The 17,545-nt window shown below is 47.7% G+C and overlaps 1 protein-coding gene across 1 annotated transcript; it reads right to left on the reverse strand.

Moving 5' to 3' along the window:
* Positions 1-270: 270 nt before the first annotated feature.
* Positions 271-764, reverse strand: MYMX (myomixer, myoblast fusion factor). The gene has a single exon (XM_061195035.1). The coding sequence runs from the start codon at positions 719-721 to the stop codon at positions 467-469; it is 255 nt and encodes an 84-aa protein (XP_061051018.1). The 5' UTR covers positions 722-764; the 3' UTR covers positions 271-466.
* Between the last annotated feature and the right edge of the window lie 16,781 nt (positions 765-17,545).

The raw sequence follows: 17,545 nt of genomic DNA on the forward strand, positions 1-17,545 counted from the left end.
TCATGTCCCCATTTGCCTGCGGGTGGGGGTGGCAGAGGGAGGACAGTCAGTTCCTCTCCCCTCACAGGCCAGAGGTAATTAGAAAAGTTCTTGGGAAAAAAAATAAAATAGATGGGACTTCCCTGGCGGTCCAGTGGTTAAGACTCTGCACTTCCAATGCAGGGGGCGCAGATTCGATCCCTGGTCGGGAAACTAAGATCCCACATGCTGTGCGGCCAAAAAAAAAGAAAAAGAAAAGAAGAAAAGTTCTTGGGAAGAATGCAGGGGCAGGGAGGGAGGGATAATGATGGGTTTTCTGCTAAATGCAGAGCATCCTTCAATCATCTCTGCTGGGAGTGGGGGAGTGGGGAGGCATGTCCTGGCCGGACCCCTCTCATGCTCAGTCCCCCACCATGTCTTCTGCCAGGACTGTCTCACTCCAAAAGAAAGCGTTTCAGGGATACAGCTGCTACCAGGATTCATGGCCTCATTTTTGGGAGGCTAGCCTGTCCCTCCTCTCCAGGCGGGCCACTCTGGAGGCCTCCCCAGCATCGGGCGGGTGTCTCTGGCTGAGGACAAACAACAGACAGCCCAGCAAAGCCTCTCGCATATCCTGAGAGCCCAGGCGGTGGGCCAGCCGGCGCAGCAGGGGCAGGAAGTGCCGGCGGGCCAGGCGGGCAGCAGGCAGTAGCAGGCGGGCCAGCAGCGTCCGTAGCAGCAGCGGGAGCAGCAGAGTGGGCATGGCCAGTGACTCCCAAGGCGATCTAGTCTCTAGGCTTGCCTTTCCTGCTCCTCCTCACCTGGCAAAGACATGAGGTGGGCAGGATTTAACCCCCGCCTCAGTTTATACCCTCCCGCCCCCAGATCTCAATTCAAGGGTCATTTTTGCTTTCCAGATGCCCTTTCTTTGGGAAGGGTGGCTGGGGCAGGAGGATACTCACCATAGCACAGATGGAGACAAACAGCCAAGGCAAGAGTAAATTCGGGGCTGGGACCTACAGCTCGCCATTCCCAGCCTCCAGGGGCTCTTACTGTCCCCTGAACCCTCCCTTCCTCTAGTCACCCCCTCCTCCTGTGCACTCTCAGTCACCTGGCATTCCCTAACCCCTCTCCCTCAATCCAACAGGAGTTCTTCCCTGGGCAATTCTAAGTTTTCTTTTCAGGGACCTTGATCCACCCAGACCTGACACTTCGAACCCTCCCAGTCCCCCACCGCCCACCAATGGGCAGCAGCCCAGCTCTCACCAGTAGGGACTGCCGCTTAGCATCAGTGTCCAGCTGAATTTGCCTGCAGGGGCTACAGCCTCACTGGACACTACCCAGGGCGGCCCCACCCAGCTCAGCCCCACCCAGGACAGCTTGCCTGGGTTGGGGGAGCAAGGAAGAGACAGCTGTGTTCTGGCACCTGGTATGTGGAGGGGAGGGGGCAGCTGGGCTGGAAGGAGTGATGCAGGAATTCCTCCTGCTGGGTGCAGACCTCAGCGTCTGCACTGCACTTTCTAATGGTGTGATCTGAGGCACGTTGATTCTTCTGGGTTCCAGTCCCCTCGTCTGTCACCTCAGTAATTGGGAGGAGTAACTGGAATGGGACAATGTATGAGACCCACTGACCCAAACCTCAGAAGCAGTAAGGTTGCAACCCACACACCGGGCATGCTCAGAGTGGCCGAGATGGAGAATGGACCGGGGCAGGCATTGTGGGCCCTCTCCTGGGATAGAGGCCTGAGGTCACAGTCTATATCATAGCTGGACACAGCTGGGCAGCACTCCCACTCAGGGACGGGAAGAGGGATACCCACGTGAGGACCCTCTTCACCCACGTTTTCTCCCAAAGATTAAATGGAGTTCCATGAGATAGTGAGGTAGAGATGGTCCGGGTTTGTTTTATTTTGTTTTTAAATACCTCATTCTGACATGTACACACTGCTATATTTAAAATAGATAACCAGGGACTTCCCTGGCGGTCTAGCGGTTAAGACCCTGCGTTTCCAATACAGGGGGCACGGGTTCGATCCCTGGTCAGGGAACAAAGATCCCACATGCCACACAGTACATCAATCAATCAATCAATATTTTAAAATAAAACAAAATAAAATGGATAACCAGCAAGGACCTACTGTATAGCACAGGGAACTCTGCTCAATATTCTATAATAACCTAAATGGGAGAAGAATTTGAAAAAGAATGGATACATGTATACGTATAACTGAATCACTTTGCTGTACACCAGAAACTAACACAACATTGTTTATCAACTATACTCCAATATAATATAAAAATTTAAAAAAATAAGTAAAAATTTAAAAATACCTCTTTTTTTTTTTTTTTTTTTTTGGCCGCCCAGCATGTGAGATCCAAGTTCCCCAACCAGGGATCAAACCTGCACCCCCTGCATTGGAAGCGCAGAGTCTTAACCACCCCTTCATTCTTCTACTTCATAAAATGGGTATGATTTCTGCCTTGATGGACTCAGATGAGATAATGGCCGTGAAAGGGTTTTGTAAGAATAAGGACATGGGAATATGATCGTTTATCATCAACCCACCGCCATCCCCCATTAGCATCATCACCATTTCCAAAACCATCAAAGACTTTGAAGAAAGAAAACTTCCAATTTTGTCGAAAAGGTCTGTCCCCCTTCTTCCTGGAGGAAGTTGGGCCGGGAGAGGAGCTAAAGTACAGATGTGTAGGTATGGTCTTCCTCTCCCTCCTGTCCCTTCCTGAGGAGCTGTGATGGTCAGTGTCATCCCTGGGCTGTGGGTGGAACGTGTATTGAGTATGTATGTGCGTCATGCCTGTGAGTTCATGATCTCACTCAATTCTTACCATCGCTCTGCAGGGGAAGATTATTATGACCTTTGTACAGATAAGGAAACTGAGGCTTAGAGGGGTTAAGCGACTTACCCAGAATTACAGCAGATAAGTGGCCAAGTCTCCCCCTCAGACCTGCCCCTCCCTCAGGCTTTCCCCTTATCTGTAAGTGGCAACTGCCTCTTTCTAATTACTTCTGGCCAAAATCCTAGAATTTATCCTTGACCTCTCTCTTCTTATCACAGTTCACTACCCACATTCATAAATCCTGGTGGCTCTGCTTTCAAAATATTCAGAATCGGGCTTCCCTGGTGGCGCAGTGGTTGAGAATCTGCCTGACGATGCAGGGGACACGGGTTCGAGCCCTGGTCTGGGAAGACCCCACATGCCGCGGAGCAACTGGGCCCGTGAGCCACAACTACTGAGCCTGCGCGTCTGGAGCCTGTGCTCCGCAACAAGAGAGGCCGCGATAGTGAGAGGCCCCGCACCGCGATGAAGAGTGGCCCCCGCTCGCCGCAACTAGAGAAAGCCCTCGCACAGAAACGAAGACCCAACACAGCCAAAAATAAATAAATTAATTAAAAAAAAAATTCAGAATCTCCCCACTTCTCACCAGTGCTGCCCTGACTACCCTCGTCTGAGCATTTGTCATCTTTCACCTAAATTATTGTAGTAGCCTCCTAACTGGTTTTCCTGTTTCTCTTTTCCACACAGTGACCAGAATGACCTTTCTAAAACATGAGTCAGATCCTGTCCTTTTGGCTCCCTTTTCATTCAGAGTTAAAGCCAAAGGTTTTAATTGTGACCTGTAAGGCCCTGGGTGTCTGACCTCCCCCTGGCTTCCTGATTCAACTTCTACTCCTTTTCTCTCTCACTCTGCCTGCCCCACTGGCCTCCTGCTGCTCTTAACTGTGCCAGACATGTTTCTGCCTCAGGGCCTTTGCACGTACTATTGCTCCTGCCTACAAGGCTCTTTCTCCAGGTATCCACATGGCTCCACCTCTCACCTCCTTTAAGTCTTTGCCCAGATGTTACCCATCCATCCTATTTAACAGTACATTCCCTCCACCCCATCTCCTGCTGCCTTCTCTCCATCCCCTCCTCTGCTTTATTTATCTCCTTAGCAAATCCTTCTGACAGGCTATGTATCTTCCTTCCTTATCTTGCTGATTATCTGCCTCCCTCACTAGAATGTAAACTGCATGAGAGTAGGGACTTATGTCTATTTTGTCTGCTGCTGTGTCCCTAGTGCTCAGCAATAAACATTTCTTGTTAGAATAAAGAAATAAATAAAGGTTCTGTGATGGGATCCAAACCCAGGCCTGCTTGTCCTAGAGCCTGTGCTACTGAGCCCCAGAACTCCATGGATCCAAACACATTCCTAGGATGTGTGTGAGTCAACTGGAGACAGGCATTTGGAGGGGAGGAACTGACCACGCTGAGCCTAAGGGAGGGGAAGTCAGGTTCCCTCTGGGAACCTTTAAAGTATGTAATCTCGAGAGAACTGAGAGAACCGTGGAGGCCCGCCCAAGTGCTGACCCAGATCTGCAATGCTGTGACCTTGGGTAAGTTGCACCCCATACCTCCCAGGTCAGTTTCCACTGCTGTGAGATCTTCCAGCTGTGAGATCCTTGGACCCTGGGTCTGGGGCCAGACTTCTGTCCCATCCCTGCTCCCTGAGACAGTAGGGGGCTCCAGGGGCGTGGGACAGTGAGGCAGGTAAGGGAAAGAGGATGTCGTCTCTGGTAACAATAGGAAACCCCAGAGGGGGTTGGGAAGGGAGGTGGGGGAGGGGCAGCGGCTGTGTCCAGGGCCTGGATCCGGTTTTAGTTTATTCTCTACCCCTCGTCCCCCCCTGGGATTAACTCACTTCTTCACCTCCTTCCCACCTTCACCTGGGATTAATCCCATCCCCCGACCTGCCCCAAGGCAGAAAAGGATTTCCTCAGCCTTTCCTGGAAAGATAACCATCCCTTCCAGCAACAAAGCTACCAGAGAGCAGTTCCTTCTAGTTCCTGATTTAGCCTTGTGTAATGGATCTTTCACGCACGGTTCTGACCCCTGCCTCCAACACTCTGCTGGCCAGGGAGGAAATTCGTCAAACCTCCTGTTCCTCAAAGGCAATTAAAAAAAAAAAAATGTGTTTGGGTGCCAACTTGTGAAGTTGAGGCCTGTGGGCTGAGCAGTAAGTGACCCCTGAGGTCCTCCTTCGTGGTCCTCTCCCCAGATCCTCAGGGCCACACAGAGGTGTCCTGGGGACCCCCCTCTCCACACATAGACATCATTTAATTGGGCCATTCATGTCAACAACAAGTGTGTACCTGGTGACGAGGACACAGGACTCACACACTAGCAGTCAGCAGCGTGACAGACAAACAGATGGGCAAACTGAGGATGAGGTGGTGAGAGCTGTTAATAGAGCTAATGGGTTCTCGCGAGACCTGTGAGCACTGGGCCTTCCACTCCTCCCACCCCTTTCTGCTGTCTCCATCCAGGGGTTCAAACCATTGTACCGCACAGCCACTCACTCTGCTCGGACCCAAACAGGGAGGTGAAGAGTGCTTCTGATGGTCACTCCAATCTGGATTCACATGCCAGCTCTGGGACCCTCTCTGGGCTACTCTGGATGCCGGAGCAGACTGCACGCTGTGCAACTGGGGGCAGGAGTGACCCACCTGGGGTTGTGCTGTGCAGCGGGCCTCCTCCCTAAAATGCGAATCATCATAGAACCTGCCTCTGACAGGATCAAGAGATGGGAGATTACCAAGTCCAGAGCTTGGCTTCTAGAAGGTGCTCAATAAACAACAGTTTCCTTTCTGATTGGGAGTCTGGGATTAGCAGATGCAAACTATTATATATAGGATGGATAAACAACAAGGTCCTACTGTATAGCACAGGGAACTACATTCAATGTCCTGTGATAAACCATAATGGAAAAGAATATGAAAAAGAATATATATATATATGTACTGTATAGCTGAATTGCTTTGCTGTACAGCAGAAATTAACACAATGTAAATCAACTATATTTCCATAAATTTTTTTTTTTTTTTGCCACACTAAGATGTGGGATCTTAGTTCCCCAACCAGGGATCAAACTCACGCCCCCTGCATTGGAAGCGTGGGGTCTTAACAACTGGACCGCCAGGGAAATCCCAAAGATTTTTTTTAAATTTACAAAAAAAAGTTTCCTTCCTTCCATACTTTTGGGTTGTCCCTCCCAGCACATCCTATGTCTGAGGCCAGCCCTACTGGCTGCTCCTTGAAGACCTGCTATGAGGCACCCTGACACTCATGAACAGCTACTGAGAGTGGGTGCTGGGGCTCAGTTAACGCCTGAAGAAGCAATGGAGGTCTGCGTTCTGGCTCTGCCATGTTCCAGTGCCCTGTCATCACCCCTGGGGGATCAGCACTGGCCTGCAGCCCTTCCCTGTTGTGGGAGGTTGAGGGCAGTGCTGACCCCCAAACAAGGATTCTGAGAAGAGGCCAGGGAGGCCTCATCCAGGGCAGGCCGTGCTGAGGGGAGCAGGTGCCAAGGAGCAGGTGTGGAGGCCAGCCAGGTCTGGAACGAACGTGTCAGTGGGGAAGGGCAGAGTTCCAGCCCTGTCCCCTATCACAACACCTCTCTGCCTGGGACTGTAGTCATTAATCTACCTGAGTGGGGCAATTTTAGGATTTGAGGCCTGAACGTGGTGACAACTAAGAGAAAACTGTGGGAACGGCAGGTCCTCTGAGGTTAGAGAGGGACGGTCCCTTCCCATGACCACCATTCCCCTGCCCCAGTTCCAGGCAACGACAGACCCATGAACAGGCAATTGGGCCATAAGACACACACTAGACAGGCTCATAAGACACGAAGAAAAGGGGTCAGGGAGTTGGATGTTGCCTGAAAGAGTAACTAGAGCTGACAGGTGGGGCCCTTCCTTACCCACAAGAACAGTTGCTCTGGCTGGGGAGAGGGAGGCCCAGAGAGGGGCCCGTACAGAATGCAGCTCATTGTCCCCAGGGAAACAACTGTGCCTTGCCCCAGACTCAGCTGACGGGCCCCGAGGTGGGAGGTGGGAGCCGTGTCCACTCTGCAAGCCCTCACAGGACTAGTCAGCTGTTGGAGCAGGACAGCTGCCCCCTGGACAGTGGGAGAGGAGGGCGTGGACCAAGGGACAGGGGTAGGGGGTAAGAACAGACGCGCCTGGCATAGCTGATGTGGGCACGGGGTAGGGGGAGAGCAGTAAACCCCCCAGGCCCCAGGAACAAATCTAACAAAGACTGAGCAAGGCCCTCATGGAGAAAACAGATACAAATTCTTACATAGGGACCAAAAAAGAAGACCTCGTACATGGACGTGCCAAGGTAATGGTAGGGAAGGTATTGTGTTAGAAAGATGTTGGTTCTCCCCCAGATGAATCTAGAAATTCAACACGATTCCAACTAACCCAACAGTGTTGGGTTTTTCCTTTCTGGAATTGGGTAAGCTGATCATAAAATTTATATGGGATGAAAAAGGGCCAAGAAGAGCCACGTGATCTGAAGAAGAAAAAGAAGAAGGGATACCAATTTGGTCTGAGAGGTACTACTCTGGCCAATCTGGTAATATGGGAATTAAAACTGTGGCAAAATGTAAGAATAGACACAGTGACTAAGGAACAGAATAGAGAGCATAGAAACAGACCTAAGGATATATGGTGCAGAGGAGAAATTTCTGGTCAGAGGAGAAGGGACACACAGGATCAGAAATAGAACTGGGACAGTTGGCCATCTATGAGGGAAAGATAATATTTGATCCTCTGGCACACCAACTACAAAAATAAATTCCAGTGGCATTAGAGACCTGAATGTGGAAAGTAAAACTATGAAATATAGGAGATGATCTTTAGGAATTTGGGATGATAGAGAATTATTTGTTCTATAGATTTTTACAAATCTTTTTGTTAGGGTAATTTTCAAAATTACACAAAAATAGAGATAACAGTATAATGAACCCCCATGTATCAATCACCCAGCTTCAGTAATAATTAAAAACTTTTAAATAACAAAAGACACCGCAGAGTGAAAGACAGTCCCCCACAGACTAGGAGAAGAGATTTGCAATCCATATAACTGAAAAAGATTTAGTATCAATCATAAACAAAGTACTTTTGTAATCAGTAAGAAAAGGACACACACACACACACACACACACATATCCCACAGAAAAGTGAACGGAAGATATGGGCAGGTCATTTCCTGAAGAGGAAACATGAGTGGTCCATAAATGTGAAAAGCTACTTATCCACATTAGCTCATGGGGAAGTGCAAATTATATCCAGAAAGAGCTCTCATTTCGCACCCCTCAGAAGCAGAAATTCATGGAGTATTGGACACAATTGTTTTAGAGGGCAATTTGGCAATATCTGGTAAAGCTGGAAACACACATTTCCTTTGGAACTCGGCAATTCTACTTCTAGGTGTGACTCTAGTGGAATTCTCACAGATGTGCACAGGGAGACATGTATGAGGATGTCCATTCATGGTTTTTGTAATAACAACAACAAAAACTGGAAACAACTTCAATGTCTACCTACAGGAGAACAGAAATGCAAATGTAATCAAAGTGGAATACTATACAGCAGATAAAATGAATGCACTAACTCATGTATCAACAGGGATAAGTTTCAAAAATGTGATGTTAAGGTAAAACCAAGTGGTAAAAGAATATAGGTCAAATCATACCAGGTATGTAAAAATGCAGGACACATGAGCAATAGGATATATTCTTGTGGATACATACCTACGTATGCCCATGTAGTAAAAGTAAAAACATAGATGGGAGAGACAGGACTCCAGAGGAATAGCTCCTTCTAAGGGAGAAGGGACAGGAAATGATGGTTTACAGGTGTTGGGGGGAGGGATTATAGCAGTGTCTCTAATGTATTATCCCTTTTAAAAAATAATGAAGAAAACTAGGGATGTCCGTGGCGGTCCAGTGGTTGAAACGCTTCGCTTCCACTGCAGGGGGCATGGGTTCGATCCCAGGTCAGGAAACTAAGATTCTGCATGCTGCACAGTGCGGCCAATAAATAAATAAACAAACAACAATTTAAAAATGAAGAAAACTAAAGGAAATATGGCAAAATGTTAACACCGTCTAATCTTGGTGGTGAATACATGGATGTATTCTGTTACACTACAGAATTGCTGTCCTCTGCATCTTTTTTTATTCTCCATATCTATCATTTAAAATGGAACATACATTGGTCCCCTTCACCTCTACCCTTTTTCTCTGGACCTCTCTAAGTCTCTTCCATCTTTTGCCCTCTCTTTCCCTCCCAACGTCCCACAAGTTTCTGGCCCCCCAGAAGTAAAGGCTGTGCATCCTGGCAGTTAGGGGGCATGGTGCCAGGAGGCAGGTCTCTTGCTTCTAGCTGTCCCCTGGGGGCGGGCATCCTCTTTTCTGTCCTCAGTCTCTCCTTGGGTATCCAGCGCTGGGCTCTTTCTGCCCCCTCTCCTTTCTCTGGCCCCCATAGTGCTTTGTGTCAAGGATGAGGCTGGCATCAGGGGAGTGGGAACAGGACAGGCAAAGGAGGAGGGCCAGGGAAACTACATACATGGAAGTGACCTTGCTATGCCCCCCCCAAGGCAGTCCAGGGGAGCAGAGCCTGTCCCCTGAGCCACAGACACAGAAGGATCCACCAAAACTCCCCTATCTCTCTTCTCCTGTACCCAGGGTGGCCTCTTCCCTCCCCTTCTTCATCCTCAATTCTCTCTTGGTGAGGAGATTCTGAAAACGAGGGAAGGGAATGGAAATCTCATCCTCAGAATGCTTGGAGGGCCTGGAATGGTGGGATTGGGGATATATATATGTCAGTACCACTGAAGGTAAGTCCATGCCAAGTATGACAAAACAGATGCCTTTAAACTTCTCTGTGTTTAATTCAGCCGATGAGTATTTATTCTATTTGAATCTGATAATACAAATGTCAAAGAACAAAAAATATGGGCATGATTCTTTTTTTTTTTGGCAGCACCGTGCAACATGTGGGAGTTCCCCAACCAGGGATCGAACCCACGCCCCTTGCAGTGGAAGTACGGAGTCTTAACCACTGAACTGCCAGAGAAGCCCCTGGGCATGGTGCTTTTTAAAGAGCTACATTTTGAACATGTCTCCATCCTTGGGAGATAAGTGATTATCTACACAAAAATCTACCTACAGATTTACCATTGGAGTTAGAATCATGCTGGGAGAACGTGGTTGTATGATTGGGTCACAAAACCCAATTAATTAATTAATTGAATAGGGCAGCTGTCAGACCAAATAATACTATTATTTAATAGACGGACAATATAGGGTGGTGGTTAAGCAAGTGGAGCTATGTGGTCTGGATTCAAATCCCAGCTCCTCTACTGCCAGTGTGGAATCCTAGGCAAATAAGTCATTAACTGCTCTGTGCCTCAGTATACTTTTCTATGAAAGGGGAGCTGATTTGTTTGGATGAAAGGTATTAATAGTTAGATGTTAGAACAGTGCCTGGTATAGAAAACATGCTGAATGAATGGTAGCACTCTTTTTTATGATGTACCCACACCTCGTATTCATTCATCACATTGCCATTTACAAAGTATGTCATTCACTTGGTCCTCACAATTTTCCCGAGTGTTCTCTTCTCTAGACAGGTAAGTAAACTGAGGTTCAGAGAGGGCCTCGGTGACAGTCAGAAAAGGGTGATAGGAAGACTATCAGTCGAGATGAAGGAGTTTGCACATCAGACCTAAGAGGATCCCAATTCCAGCTGGGCCACGTTGGCCCTCCAGGAGGCATCCTGGCTGGAGAGCTTTGAAGTTTCAATGTGGGAGCGGTCACATTAGCTGGGGGAGCCATTCCTTTCCTTGGTCAACAAACTTATTTAATGTTCATACGTGCAGGCATTCGAAATGCGTCAATGAAAATGACAGTCCTGCCCCCAGTGTATGGTCAATAGGGAGACAGAGGAATAAACAGGAAATGACAATACAGAGAGATAAATGGTCTGCCAGGGGAAGTGACTGGCACCTTTGGAGTCCGGGGCACCCGGCCAGCAAGGGGCCTGGGTGTGTGTGTGCAGCTTCTCAGAGGAGGCCTCCTGGAACACAGAGCCAGGGAAGGGGGAGGACTGCAGTGGGACACTCAGGAGGGAAGGGAAGGCGGGGCTGCGCTGGGGCAGAGGATGGGCAGAACGTGACGAACAGGTCGTGGGGAGACCTGCTGCAGGAAGGGGACAGCGAGGAAGAGCATGAATAAAGACAGGAGACCAAACAGAGCAGGGCAAATTCGGGAAATGTTTGGTGCACGCAAGACAAGACGTGGGCCGGAAACAATGCTTGGGCGAGTCTTGGACGTTCCTGTTGGCTGGTTTCACCAGCAGAAGGAGGGAAACTAGCATCTTTTGGGGTGATGGGTTGATGATCCGAGGTTTCCACCAAGGTGGTTCTGAAGACCCGATGAGACCAGGAATTTGACGTCTCTGGCAGGAGTGAGGGCAGTGGTTAAGCTTGGAGGGGGTGGGGATGGGGCAGGAGAAACGTGGCCAGGGGTCCAGGAGAGAGAGTGAGGCTGCTGTGGGGATGGGCAGGAGGGAAAAGTTCCCCCCACATCAGCTCCTCGAGCTTACCTCCTTGTGGAGACAGAATAGGGGCAAGGAGATATCCAAGAGGGAGGAAAGTGCAGTTATACACTCCCAAAGGAACTGGGTAAATGTAAGAAATTTATTTTGTAAATAAATAAACCTATACGCAATTAAAAACATGCATAGGCATTGATAAACAGGAAGTGGTTATCCTAAGAGGTGGAATATAAGGTGAGTTTTGCTTTTCTTCTGTGCGCTTTTCTGTGTTTTCTACGTTCTACTGAGAATGTGTAACCCCTAAAGTCGATAAAGGACAGAATAAATGTTATTTACACACAAGAGGAGTCTTCAGTATAGAGTCAGATGTCACCAAAAGGTCAAATGTCACCAGGAAGAGTGAGGAACTAAAGGGGCTTTGGGATGTGGCTGTGAGAGGGGGCAGGTGGCCTGGAGAGGGAGGTTCTGCTGGAGCAAAGGGCAGAGTCTATGGGCAAGCGTTAAAAACCTAGTGGAAACACAGATGACAAAGGAAAATATTTGCAGCCCCTATGCAGAGAAAGGTCAAGTCTTCCTAAAATATAAATAGCTCCTAGAATTTTATGAGGAAAAAACACAAAAGCCCAGTATAAAAATGAGCAAAGAATACGAAGCGCTCACAGAAAATGAAATGAAAGGAAAACATGAATATTTGCTCAGCTTCAATTGCAAAAAAAGAAATGCAAATTACAAGGACAGTCAGAAACCATTTTTCTTCTATCACATGATAAATATGCAAAAGTTTGACCACACACTGCCTTGATGGGGAAATAGACACTCTTATATTGCTAGTGGGAGCGTAAATTGGGATTACCTTTATGGAGGGGAATTTAATATGTATCCGACTTACTGATGTATATACTCTTTAGCTCAATATCCCACTTTTAGAAATTTATCCTATAGAAATATTTCCACTGTATGAGATGACATATGTGCAGTGTTATTCACTGTAGCATTGCTTATAGTGGTGAAAGACTGGAAACAACTCAATAAAGAGCTGATAAATAAATGTCGAGACTTTGCTGCAGTGGAATTCTCTGCAGCTATAACAAATCATAAGGAAGCTCTCTGTATACTAGTAGAAAAATATCTCCAAGGTATGTATCTCTTCCCCTCTAGCAACCACCTGTTTGTTCTCTGTATCTATAAACCTGTTACTGTTTTGTTATGTTTGTTCATTTGTTTTATTTTTTAGATTCCACGTATAAGTGAACTCATGCAGTATTTGTTTTTCTCTGTGTGACTTACTGCACTTAGCATAATACCCTCTAAGTTCATCCATGTTGTCACAAATGGCCAGATTTCATTCTTTTTTATGGCTGAGTAATATTCCATTGTGTGTGTGTGTGTGTGTGTGTGTATACACACACACACACATATATATATATACACACATATGTATATATATATCACATCTTCTTTATCCATTCATCTATTGATCGGCACTTGGGTTGCTTTTAATTACTTTTTAAAATAAACTATTTATTTTCAAATAGTTTTAAATTTACAGAAAATTGTGAAGATAGTCCAGAGAATTTCTGTATACCCACACCCAATTTCCCCTGTAATTAATATCATATCTTAGTATAGTATATTTGTTACAATTAAGGAACCAATATGGATATAATAGTATTACCTAAAACCCACATTTATTCAGATTTCCTTAGTTTTTACCTAATGTCCCTTTTTCTGTTCCAGGATCCCATCCAGAACACCACATTACACTTAGTTGTCTTACCTCCTTAGGCTCCTCTTGGCTGTGACAGTTTCTCAGACTTTCCTTGTTTTTGATGACCTTGACAGTTTTGAGGAGTATTGGTCAGGAGTTATGTATAATGTCCCTCAAGTGGGACCTGTCTGATGTTTTTCTTAGGATTAGACTGGAGTTTGGGGTTTGGGGGAAGGAAACCACAGAAGTAAAATGCCATTCTCATCACATCATATCAAGGGTATATTCTATCCACATGGTTTATCTCTGTTGTGTTAACCTTGATCACCTGCCTGAAGTCGTGTTTGTCAGGTTTCTCTACTTTTTTTTTTTTGGCCACACCACGCAGCTTGTAGGACCTTAGTTCCCTGACCAGGGATTGGACTCGGGCTCTCAGCTTTCACTGCTTGCGGAGTCCTAAGCACTGGACCACCAGGGAATTCCCAGGTTTCTCTGTCTTGAAGCTACTCTTTTCTCTCGATTTCCACACTGTCCTCTTTGGAAGGAAGTCACTATGTGCTACCCACACTTAAGGGATGGGGAATTACACTCCACCTTTGACATACTCTCATCGTGCTTTTTGTTTTTGCTACTTTTTTTTTTTTTTAGCATTTCCATACTTTCTGGCACTACAAGATGCTCCAGGTTCATCCTGTATATTTCTTGCCCCAGTCCTAGATTCAGACATTTCCTTCTCATTTTTCTTGTGATGAGAACTTTTAAGATCTACAGCCTTAGCCACTTTCAAATATGCAACACAGTATTATTAACTATAGCCAACTGTGCCATACACATCCCCATGACTTCTTTTTTTGTTGTTGTTTTTGGCCACACCACGCAGCTTGTGGGATCTTAGTTCCTTGAGCAGGGATTGAACCCAGGCCCACGGCAGTGGAAGCATGAAATTCTAACCACTGGACTGCCAGGGAATTCCCCCCATGACTTATCACTGGAAGTTTGTTCCTTTTGACCACTTTCACATATTCCACTCAGCCCTCACCGCCACCTCTGGCAACCACCAATCTGTTCTCTGTATCTATGAGTTGTTTTTAAATTATTAAAAATTTTTTTTTAGATTCCACTTGTGAGATCATAGAGTGTTTGTCTTTCTCTGTCTGAGTTATTTCATTTAGCATAGTGCCCTCAAGGTCCATCCATCTTGTTGCAAATGGCAAGATTTCTGGCACATTTTGACCCCACTTTCTCAGAGATCAGAGGACGAAGAAGCTCTGGAGCTATCTATTCCAAGGGACCTCTTCCCTGATGTGGCCTCATCTTTGCAGTGCAGTTGGAGGGTGTAGAGAGGGGTCTAAAGGAAACGGGGGCAGCTGCTGTGGAGAGTGGCAGTGAGTCATCCAGAGGTGAACTCTAGATTACCATGTGACCTCAGTCAAGGGCACCCAGCTTGTGTTGTGCAGGGTGCAGGCAGCATGGTCTAGTGCCCTTCCCCAGCAAAACCCCACCTCTGTGAACAGAGGAAGTGCCGCATGCTGAGGACCAGAAGAAAAGAGCAGAAAATGTGGCTACACACCACTGGGAGATGGCAAAGATGTCATGGGAAAGGTCTCCCAAGCATTAGGCTGGGGAAGGAGGCAAGTGAAGTTGAACAAGGTTGAGTCAGAAGGGGCTGGTGAGGGTGTGTGTGCAGAGAGCAGACTTGACAGGCAGGAGGAGGGAGCAGCCAGGCCTGGCTGTAGCTGGGGGGAACTTTTGTTTTAGAGTTTGGATGTGGAGGAATGTGATGTAGGCATGTTTGCATACATGTTGGATGCATGCATGAATTAGATATGTTTATTAAATGTATGCTAGTTCATCTCACTTTTCCAATACAGGGCAGTCATGTGCTAAAATTCTGGGGATGCCCCTCACATCATAATCTGGGTGAATGATGCCCCTTTTAATTGTTCAGAGCACAAACTATATATGGGGCTCTGCTAAGTGTGGTGACGATATAAGCAGAAAGGGTAGGGGGATCCAGATATAGTTTTTTTTTTTTAAGATTTTATTTTTATTCATTTATTTATTTATTTTGGCTGCACAGGATCTTATTTTGGCACGCGGGACCTTTTAGTTGCAGCGTGCAGACTTCTTAGTTGCGGCATGCATGCAGGATCTAGTTCCCCGACCAGGGATCGAACCCGGGCCCCCTGCAATGGGAGCGCGGAGTCTTACCCACCGGACCACCAGGGAAGTCCCCAGATATAGTTTTTTGACGTAAGAGAAGCCATTTAAGCCTAAACCGTTTTGTGATCTAAGCCTGGCCACAATGCTTGCCCTTGAACAGGTCTCAATAATAATGATCGTAAGGGAACAGAAGAACAAAATGACTTAGGCAAGAGAAGTAAGAATGGCAAAGATAATAAATCAGTTGTAAAGACTCCCAATTCTGGTTCAGTGGTAAAGATTAGCCTGAAGTGCTCAACCACCAGCTTGACTGGAACCTAAGAGATGGTGATGTTGACCTTTTCTGGCCCTTGTGACTTCAGTCAACTGAAGCTTGGCCTCTGTTGACTTTTGCCCCAATTCCATGCTGAATTCTCCTCTGCTCAAGCCCCGTCATGAATATGCATGTACTCTTAGTTTAGAACGTCCCTAATTTGGCTGTTGGGGAGACACTGCTTTGGGAAAGATCTCCAGTGTTCTCCTTACTTGCTGCAAGTAATAAATCCTTCCTTCTCCTGCTCTTTGGCTTGGTTGTGTCTTTTGGCTTGACACCCACCAAGAGGGGAACCCAATTTTTAGGTAACAGTAATGAGTTTACCATCTGTGGGAAGCACAGTACTTCACCCTCATAACCTCAGTCGTCCATACAGCAGCCCTGAGACAGGCACTGTCACCGCCATTTTTTTTTGGCCGAGCCACACGGCTTGCGGGACATCTCAGTTCCCCGACCAGGGCTTGAACCTGGGCCATGGTAGTGAAAGCCCAGAATCCTAACCTTTAGGCCACCAGGGAATTCCCTGTCACCCCCAACTGACAGATGAGAAAAAGGAAACCCTGTTACAGAGAAATAAAATAATTTGCCCAAGGCCATCCAGCCAGAAGTTGGCAGCATCTTCCGCTAGGGCAAGGGACAAGGATGGGGTGGGGTCAGCATCTTGCTGGGCTCCCCAGAACCAACTGGGCACTGCCAGGTTCTCTCAAAACTCAAAGGACCTGCTAGTTTTCCGGCCTCTCCCAAAGGATCCCTGACCCACCCAGGGACCTTTGCTCCTTCGCTGCTCTGAGGAGAAAAGGTGGTGGTAGAAAACACGGGTGGAGGAATCAGTCTTAAGACCCTCATTAACAGAGTGTGACCTTCTCTCTCAGACAAGAATGCAGAGGGGAGAGGATGGGAGAAGAGAGTGGCAGGGCTGGAAATGATTCCTCGGGAGGTGGTGCGGGAGGCAATGGAGTGACAGTGATGAGCAGTTGTCACAGAGGAGGCAGGGGGCAGGGCTGGTGCAGGGAATCAGTCACCAGATCCAGGAAGACTGGAAGCCCCCCACCCCCCAAGCATAAGAGGAATGGGCGTGTTTAGTGCAAATAGAAGGAAGTCTTTGAGTCCTTACTGCAGGAGGAAACGAAGCTAGCTACCCTGGGAAGCTGAAAGTACACAGACCCAGGAAGGATTCCAATTCTTTTGGGGTTTAGATTCATTCGACCCTAAGCTAAGGGAATTTGAAGGCGGTCTGTATGCAAGAGGCTGAAAAGCTCGCAGGCACAGTTCCCCAGAGGGGGAAGCCACGGAGCGATCTGGAAGGACAGGAGAAGTGCAGTTGGGGGGCACTGCTGGTGGTCTCAGTCTTCCCACTGCAGCAGGAGGCTGGGGGCTGGGGGCTGGAAGCAGGGGGCGTCTGAGGCAGAGACTCCAAGGTCAAGGACTGGTGAACCAAGGATCCCTCCACCCTTCCGGTGAGGACAATAGCCTGGCAGTCAGCAGTTTTTTAACAGTAAGAATGATTTGAATCTGAACACCTTTAAGGCAGGAATGAACTCACCTGCGGCCACTGTCCCCCACCCCTCCCAGTCACACATCCAAGAGGGTCAGTTCCTTTCTATGACTGGCTGACTCCTGCCGGTGCAGGATTTTTGACTTTTGAGAGACCAGCAGTGTCACCTTTGGAGACTCCAGTTTGAGGAAGGAGATGGGAGGGGCGGTTCTGGGTCCTGCGGCTCAGCCCTCCCCTCGGATGCTGCTCTGGGTACCGCTGTGTACAGTTCACAGACAGGGACTCATGCCTTTAGCATCCCAGCCGCTGCCCATAAATGACAATAGCGCCCTCTAGCTTCTGTGAGAACCACACATTTCCAAATGCTCCCTGGACAGGGCGTGGTATCACCCCAACTGAGAGCTCCTGGGTCCCCCCCTCTTTGGTACTGAGAAAATGACTTACACCCCTGCCAGTCTTTTCCTGGCATAGAAACACAGAGACACAGAAGCCTGTGGCAT

Source organism: Eubalaena glacialis, chromosome 7 (assembly GCF_028564815.1).
Source record: "Eubalaena glacialis isolate mEubGla1 chromosome 7, mEubGla1.1.hap2.+ XY, whole genome shotgun sequence".
In the NCBI taxonomy this organism is placed as follows: Eukaryota; Metazoa; Chordata; class Mammalia; order Artiodactyla; family Balaenidae; genus Eubalaena; species Eubalaena glacialis.